The sequence below is a fragment of the Tigriopus californicus genome, chromosome 5, assembly GCF_007210705.1.
Source record: "Tigriopus californicus strain San Diego chromosome 5, Tcal_SD_v2.1, whole genome shotgun sequence".
Taxonomy (NCBI): domain Eukaryota; kingdom Metazoa; phylum Arthropoda; class Copepoda; order Harpacticoida; family Harpacticidae; genus Tigriopus; species Tigriopus californicus.
The window spans coordinates 16252197-16261388 of NC_081444.1; the positions used below are offsets into that span (position 1 = coordinate 16252197).

At 47.9% G+C, this 9192-nt stretch overlaps 1 protein-coding gene across 1 annotated transcript; it reads left to right on the forward strand.

Annotated features, from left to right (window-relative positions):
- Nucleotides 1–2726: 2726 nt before the first annotated feature.
- On the forward strand, nucleotides 2727–7930 carry LOC131881072 (toll-like receptor Tollo). Its single transcript, XM_059227830.1, has 2 exons — nucleotides 2727–3001; nucleotides 3198–7930. The coding sequence occupies exon 2, from the start codon at nucleotides 3271–3273 to the stop codon at nucleotides 7273–7275; it is 4005 nt and encodes a 1334-aa protein (XP_059083813.1). The 5' UTR covers nucleotides 2727–3001; nucleotides 3198–3270; the 3' UTR covers nucleotides 7276–7930.
- Nucleotides 7931–9192: the final 1262 nt, after the last annotated feature.

Sequence of the window (9192 nt, forward strand, 5' to 3'; positions counted from 1 at the left end):
TGAACATTTTTTGTTCGCAGAGACAAAGTCGTTACCTTGAAATTGTGAATGTGTGTCTCGAGTTCAGGAGGGGAAAGATAGGTAGGTTCACTTCACTTGGAATTGGTGACATACCGTCATGTCGTGATAGAGATCTCCTCCAATCGGACTCACTCCACAGGTTAGATCTACTAGGAGGACTTTTTGACCAGCCATGGAGGAATGAAGCAACCGAGGCTCAATAATAGATAATGGTTGAGAAGGTCACTCCACTGTTCGAACATAATTGTAGCAATTATTGAAGCGATTATCGCCAATTTTGAGTCAGCTCAAGGAAAGGCCTGGCAAAAGACGCAACAACAGACCTCTTTCTCGTCATTCTTCAGAGCACGAAAGATACCGAGAGGAATGCTCGAGATCTGCTTGAAAGACGGTCACTATCAATTGGTCTTGAAATGTTTAAATACCAATGAGGCTCCCTGTGAGGTCATCCCCAGGATTCTTCATGGCGATTTCTTGCTTTGACGGATAGTTGTAGTCGATGATTCAACTCACTGGGTGCATGTTGGTTGGCTGGTTGGTTGGCTAGCTGGTTGGGTGGCTGGCTTGACTGGTGTGTTACTGCCTTGGTTACGTTTCTTGGTTGACTGACTGCTTGCAAGGGTTGGTGCATTTTTCCCGCCTGAAATGACGCGTGTGAAAAAATGCACCGTGAAACAAAAACTATGTTCCCAAGAGAATAAATTAAGGCGACCCGCTGAACAATCTGTTTACATTAAAGGCCAGCCAGCTCTTGGGATCGCCGATCTGAAGTGGTGGCTCCCTGGGATTTCTCTCGGCAGAGTGTCCCCATCCAACGACTTCTGGCCCATGGCATGGCATGGCTCTGTTTGCATTCCCAAGACAATCTCATGCTCTCATTAGCAGCGTACAATCAGAACGTCCAAGTCTGACGTGAAGCTCGCTCTCCTCATGGAACGAATATTTGCCAAGTTTTAGTTATCAATTACCAGCAGTGTGGAGATCTTTCGGGAGTGATCATTGGTCTCATGGTCAGGGCTAGGCGAGGACTAAATGCCGAAATCTTTTATCTTCATACCGATCAGTTGCCGTCAAATTGGTCTTTTCTCCACTGCTAGTTGTACATTACATACTTGAAACATGACAACAGCCTCAATGCCACTATTGCCAAAGGAAATTGTTTCAAAAGCCATACCGCATGTCACATGATTTGTTGGAGAAGAAGTCGTGGCCAGACGTTTGAGACAGAATTTGAAGGGAGATACAAAAAAGATTTCAGAAACGAACCAACAGTCCAAAAAAAGACGGAAAGAAGGAGGATCGAAATTCCAATTTCATGGTGCTTTTGATTCAACAATAGCGATCATCAGGCATGTGTTGTCTCCTCACTCCTCCTCAGACCTTAGGTACTGCCCACATTGTACTACTGTAAATGGCTTCTGGGTGAAATCATGGCGAATCCCGGGAAACAATGCGACAGGCTCAGCCTAGATTATGACAAGGTGGTGAGGCGAGTTCTTGGGACCGCTGAATGCACTCCCATTCTCATTCCAAAATACTCCCGGATATACAGTAATTTGACTCCCGCTCTTCAAGAGCCGTCTGACACAAGCGAGACGAGAAGCTATCGGGTTCAGTGCTAACGAGGCTTCAAACAGGCCTACACAACAACTACATGTAGTGTGGTAGTTGGGGGTTCGGCTTTTTTCGCAAACGACTGCCCATCCGTGAAAAGGTCACTCTCCGTTTTGATCAGAGGACGGCACATCGAGAGACGACGACGGAGAAACTGCATCAGTTTGTATAACACATATGCACGTACGCAGTGGGTTCGACTCCCCGTGGCAAACGAGTTTTCTTCTCGCAAAGGGATCTATTTACACCTCTATAACATTGGGAAGTTCACTAGTAAAGGCGAAAGAGAATGCAGTGGCCAGGTAGTCTTCGAAAAAGAGGAATGGGAAGGATGGTGAAGCCAAATTTGAAGAGTGCGAGGGGAAAAAATGTGTAATTGCTCATAACATGGAACATTGATTGTACTGTAGATGAGGCGTAAATTGAAACGGTGTTTTTCAAGGATCTCTTCTCTCCCCCTGTTTTCCCTTGTGCTTCTTTGCATTTGGCAGTCTACAAAAGTGGTCAGAATCTGATGAAGCTCTCAAAATGGATGACCTGCCAAGGGTTAGATTTACTTGGTAACCCCACTGATCTCAGGTCATCCATACCGGTGTAGAAGAGTACCCTATCCGGACAGTGAGACAGACTTGTAGCTCACTCTGGCATCGTTTGGTGGAGGTGATGGTGCCAAATGGATAGTGAGGAAAGCTGGCCGGTCCGCCTTACAGATCCAGAACCAGAACATGGGAGAGGCAAGCGAGTAGGAGAGATCTTTGTTATGGAATCATGATCCTGGACTGGTAACCAATGGAACTAGTGAAAGAGGAGGCAGAAGGAGAATGAGATGACGAAGGGGAAGACGAGGGGAAGAAGAACAAGGAGGGATTGGAGGTCCAGGTCCGCTCAGCGCTTGATTGGGGAACAGAACGCTACGACGAGAACGATGCGAAAGAGTGATAGTTTTGTGCCATGACAAGGGAGGGAAGAATGCTGGAGTCCTCCACCTTGAGCGAGGAGCGCTCGACCCAACCACGACCACGACGGACGCGACAACCGAGGTAGTTTTCCACGATCAATTCAGCCATCAGTCGACGTCAAGCTTGATCAAGGAGCGGTTGTGTTAGAGACGCTCTTTCCTTGTTTTCTATTCGGAAAAGAGACCAAAAGTGGAAAACCCTCTCGTTGATTCGAAACTTTCGTGTGAGAGTGTGTGAACATTTCAACAGCCGATCAGTGGTTGCTGTAGTTTTTCTAGGAGTGACACCCCAGTGAGATAGAAACAAGCACCGCACTCATCTGAAAGCCATCATCAGTATCATTGTGGTGGCGATTTCTTAAGTGCTGTTCTGTCTGTTGCTCTCGCTAATAGACATGGAAACTAATAGTGAGTATCTGTTCGAGAGGGCCATAAAAAAGCGATGGTGGTCCTAAAAGACACCTTTTTATCACGATTTCGAGTCCTTCCAATTCTCGTCAAATCTTTGGCTTGAAGAGAAAAAGAAAGAGAGAGAAAAAAGATCCACCGAGCCAAGCCGCCACAATTTGTAGTAATTTACGATGGTTCTCAATCTTTTTTGCAGTATCCAAACTTCTTTGCTCAAACCGTCCAACCGAAAGTCTTTGACCGAGGAATGAACGGATTAGAACCTTAAAATGGATTTGAAAGTGAACTCCATCCACGGATTGGTGTTGGCAGTGGTGCTGCTCGCCATAAACTGCCCAACCACCCAAGCTTATGAGGCACCTGATGATTGCGAATGGACCCTTTTAGACGACAGCATTGTTCGAGAGAATCCCGAGCTGGATATCGACTTGATTTGCCACCTCTCCGCCATCAACTCCAATATCGAGAAGACCAACTTCTCGGTGATCCCGTCTCATCGAACGAGGAGCCTCACCATCAAGTGCAGTGACTCGAGTCTCAGTACTTTAGAACCGGGAGCATTCGCCAGTCTCTCCAGTTTGGAGGAGCTCAAATTGGAATCCTGTCGCTTGGAGCATATCCCTCAGAATGCGTTCCAAGGTCTGGCGGGTCTCAAAAGCCTGGTCATCCATACGGAGCACTCTTCGTTCTTGGCCATTGAAGAGGGCTCTTTTCGCGGCGTGTCAGAGCTGAAAGCTCTGGATTTGAGTGGCAATTACATTCGCTCTCTGCCCTCCCAAGAGTTGTGTCACTTGCCCAATCTACAATGGCTAAATATGTCTTTCAACGAGATCGAGAGTTTTGCCGACATCGGTCTTGAGAGGAGTCAAGAGAAGATGTGTCTGTCGCAATTGTCAGTGCTGGATCTCTCGCACAACGAGATCACTCGCTTGGACGGTGTTCCAACCTCTGTGAGAGAGCTACTTCTCAATGCTAATTTCATTCGGCACATTGCCGAGGATCTCGATGGCCAGTCATTGCAAATCCTGGACCTGAGCCAGAACCAGCTCTCGATGCTCCCCAAGTCAGTGTTTTCGAGGCTGTCTAGTCTGTTAGTCCTTAATCTAGCCAATAACTCGTTGGCTAACCTCGTCGACGAGACCATTTTGGATGGTCTGGTTGCTCTTGAGGTTCTCAATTTGTCAGGAAATGCCATCCATTCGACAAAAATCAATGCGCGGCTTTTCCACGACGTGAAAAGCTCGCTCTTGAAGCTAGTGCTCAGCTCCAATCAGTTGGAAGAGATTGGTATTGAGCAGGCGGATTTGTTTTCCTCGCAACTCGTTCGATTGGAAGTGCTCAAGTTGGACAACAATCAACTTTCCAGCTTGCCCACTGGCTTCGCACCCCTTCACGTTCAAGAGCTGGACCTCTCACACAACCGATTGACCACTTTAAAGTCATTGGGCCGCCTTCCTCAAATGACCCATCTTCATTTGAGCCATAACAACTTGAATTCCATTGAGGAGAGGGCTTTCATCAATTGCTCCAATATTCTTGTACTGGACCTGAGTCATAATGATCTGTCCCAAGCGCCGAGTTCACTCACTCATCTGAAATCCCTGCAAACTCTGGATTTGAGCTTCAACGCCATTGCAGTTTTGGAAGGCTCGGCCCTGCTTCGAATGGAGAGTCTATGGCGTCTCCAGCTTAGTGGCAATCGCCTCGGAAACATTTCCGTGGGACTTTTTGACGACCTGAAGGCGCTTCAGATCCTGGATTTGGCCAACAATCAGATTTCCCAAGTGGAAAAGGGTTCGTTCGACGCCAATCGTCAATTGCAAGCCATTCGCTTAGATGGCAACCGCCTCCAATCCATGGATGGCCTTTTTGGAAATCTGGAGCAACTCATCTGGTTGAACATTTCTGACAATACCATCCGGCATTTTGACTACGCTTTGATTCCGTTGAATCTTCATTGGTTGGACATTTCCCACAATCAGCTTGAAGAACTTGGCAACTATTTCGATCTGACGGGAGAAATTGCCTTGGGTGTTTTGGACGCTGGCTTCAATCGTCTGGCTCAATTAGGACCCAATAGCATTCCCAATAGCATCGAGACTCTCCTCGTGAATGACAATCAACTTGAACAGATCGTTCCGTACACGTTCTTCAAAAAGACTCGCCTCTCCAAAGTGGACCTGAGCGTCAACAATCTGAAGGGCATCGATCGCAATGCCTTGCGACTCTCGTCGGATGTAGCTCGAGTGCCCGAGTTCTTCTTGGGAGGCAATCCCATTGAGTGCGATTGTGAGATGGTTTGGTTCAAGTCCATCAATGTGGCCAATTCAATGCAAAACTATCCTTCCGTGCAAGACATCGAATCCATCTATTGTCGTCTGATTTACACCCGTGAAGTGTCATTTGTGCCTTTGGTCGAGGCTCGTAATGAACAATTTCTCTGTCCCTATCAGACCCACTGCTTCGCTCTGTGCAAATGCTGCGATTTTGACGCTTGCGATTGTGAGATGTCGTGTCCGGACAATTGCACTTGCTATCACGACAACTCCTGGTCCAAAAACATTGCTGTGTGCTCGAATTCGGAATTCAATGACTTGCCCGAGCAATTGCCCATGGATGCCACGGAGATTTTCCTGGATGGGAACTCGTTGTCCGAGTTGGGAAGTCACACCTTCATTGGGCGGAAAAATTTGAGGATTCTGCATCTGAATAACTCCCAGATTCACAGCATTCAGAACAAGACGTTCAATGGCTTGAGCTCACTCACAGTGCTCCATTTGGAGGGCAATCAACTAAAGGAGCTCAACGGATATGAGTTCGAAACTTTGAACAGCCTGCGCGAACTCTTCTTGGAAAATAATCTCCTGGAGCACATTCATAACGCCACTTTCAAGTTTCTCGGTAGTCTCGAGGTTCTCCACCTTCAAGGGAACCGGATAATCGACTTTCCCGTTTGGGAGTTGGCTTTCAACCCGTTTCTGGTGAGCATCAAGTTGGCCGAGAATATCTGGTCGTGCGATTGCGACTATATGGAGCGGTTCCGTTCCTGGATGACTGTCTACAGTAGCAAGATTTTCGACGCTGACAATGTGTCATGCATAACCAACGAAGCCAGTGACATGAATGTCCGCATGTCCGACTTTGACGTGTCCACTTGCTCGAGCATGAAAGCCATTGCCACAACCCGGATTCAAGAGATGTCGTCCGAAGACTACCTTCCCCTCGTGGCCGCCACTCTGGCCTCGTTTGCCCTATTTCTGTTGGTCCTGTTGGCTCTTTTCACCTATCGCCATACGCTGCGCGTTTGGATTCACTCCAAATATGGGGTCAGGGTCTTTGACAATAGCTTTAATGAAGATGACTCGGTGGTGGAAGGGGGCAAGAAGACCGCCATCAACGACCAGATGACGACAGCCGCCAAGACCACGCCGAAACTCTTTGATGTGTTTGTGAGTTACAGCCCCAAGGATGACCTGTTTGTCAGAGACGTGTTGGCCACAGAGCTAGAACACGGCTCGGCCAGTCAATATAAAACCTGCTTGTTCCACCGGGACATTGCCAATCAAACCTACATTGCAGACACTTTAATCCAAGCCACGGAAGCCTCTCGCAGGACCATCATGGTTTTGTCAGAGCATTTCCTCAAGAGTGAATGGAGTCGGTACGACTACAAATCTGGCCTCCACCAAGCACTTCGCACTGGTCGGAGGAAGCTTATTGTGATTCTCCTCGGAGACATTTCCAGTCGCGACGTGGATCCCGATCTCCGTCTTTACCTGAAGACCAGCATCGTCCTCCAATGGGGCGACCGTCTGTTCTGGGAAAAGCTTCGATATGCCTTGCCCGATGACAGTCTGGAGGTGCGTTTCCATACCGATCAGGGCAAGATGGCCTCACACCGAAAGTCGCAAGCTTCGTCATCTTCGGCATCATCCCGAGTGTCGACCATTTCTCCGGCTGCTTCTATGATGGAAGTGGAGGATCACTACTACCATCAGCCCCGCTATGCCACGTATCTGCCACCTCCCCCGCCGATTTCCACTCTGGCCAACAACCTCATCATGAACAACAACCACCATCACCATCTCCACCCACAGTACCCGTCCCACGGCCAGTATCCAACGGGCCACATTAGCTCGGACCGTCTCAGCCCTCAGAGTGCGAGCCACGGAGTGGCATCCTCGTCGTCTCCGGGCTTATCGTCGATATCCATGGTTGGGAATTTGCCCGGACAACAAACGCCGTCCCGCTCTTCAGTTGTCATGCATATCTGAGACCCTTCAACAATCTGTGATATCTCTTGTCCGATTGGACAAACCAAGCCAGGCGAAGGGGGAGAGTCGGGCTGTTGACTCGAGCATGGCCACCACGTTCATGACCATGATGAAGCAAGCCTTACTTCCAAGCATTGGGAGTTATCCAGGATTGATCTGCTTTTGCGCCGTCATCTCCCATTGTTCCCTTTCGAGAGAAGAGCAAACAAGACAATATTGAACAACAGCCAGCAAATACGGACCACAGATCGAATGTGTTTTTCTCCCTCAGTCTAGTAGCTCTGTCTTCGTTGTCGTCGTGGTCGTGTTTCTCTACTGAACACACACTACTTCTGAACTGCCTTCAAACAACGCCCTAAAGTCTCAAGAGGATTTGCTCTCAACAAAATCACCATGGCCACCGACGAGTTGGCTCGCACCAATCATACCAGCCATTCAGCCGACCGACCAGGGGCTCATTGCTCTGGGTATTTGCTCAACATTGGGAAGAAAGAGTGTTTGCCAATCCTGGGTCATTTTGGAAAATTTGTCAGAACTTATATTGAGACCCGCTTCGTGAGCATTGGCCATGGACCAGTCTTCGTTATCTGTGATAGTTGTTTATTCCCACGTTTCAATGTCACTGACACGCAAAATAAATCATAAACCAGCATTCATACGAACTGCTTGTAACTTGTTTATCTCTCTAACCTTTTTTCTCGAAAGTATAACAAAAAATTAGGGCTGATTTTCTGACTGTCTACTGACTGTTGTTTTGGCAGACGCTAGAACGCGCTTTTCTGGCATCGGGGGAGGGGGAAAATTGGCCCTTTATTCTGCCTCGCCCTGACTCTGACGGGATTCCCTCGTCGTTTTGACCTGAATGACTTCCAAGTTTGGTTGTGGATTTCACTTCTTTTTTCAGTCTTTGTTATCCGTTTTTCGTTCTGATGCTCAATGTCTGATTCGGCCTTAGTGTGCGGTTGGCTGGCTGGGTTGGTGTCGGAAATGTTTCTTGTGAAAACCCCGTGCATAATCATCGTCATCGTGATCATGGTCTCCATTGTCAATGAATTCTGGATCAAGATGACGTTTTGAAGCCAACAACCACGACCACGCAGACGACCTGGAAACTCAATTTTTTCCCCTAGTCTGCCTTTTTCTCTCGCTCGCTCGCTCGCTCGTTTCTAGCATACACAGGTTCGTAGTACTTAGGTAGGTGCTACACTCGACCCTTTTTGTCCAGTCATCCTCCTCTTCCTCCTCATCACTTTGCTCTCATGGCCTGGCTTTTAAGTCGAGGAAGAATGACGGTTTCCATTCGCATTTCTCTCCTTCCCTCTCTTTATCGAATAATTCCCAATGAGAAAAAAGGGGGTTTAACAGATTAGCGTCATATTTTAGGGTCCAGCCATTTCGGACAAAGTGTCGTACATCAGTAACCAATACTCTTCTAACTGTGTCCTCCTTGTGTTAGGGCCTGTTTCAACTTTCTACTGGGCATCTCATCTTGAACGACGTGGTCTGCGTGGTCGTGGTCGTCGTCATCGTTGAGGAGAAGTCGGAGGGAGGCAAAGTTCATCAGTCATCCTGGTCTCATCAGGCAAAGAGTTTAGGAAATTGGAATCACGAGCGAAGGAGACGACGAAAGGAAGACAGAGACGAGCTATTTTCTACTCGACTAATTAAAACAACCAATAACATTCCACCTCAGCCAACCAACCAGTCTATCGATCAGCCTCTCTTTCTCTCTCTCTCTCCTTCTCTACTCTCGCCATGGTCTTGGACTGGAAGCCTTTGCCAAACAAATGCATTCCACTCGTTCGTGTGCTGATCAGCATCCCAAACGAGTCAAAAAAGATGAAGTAAGCGGTGTTCGGTCTGGCGTGGTTTCCACGAGAAATATCTATTTTCATCACTTAGGTACGAATATGGAAG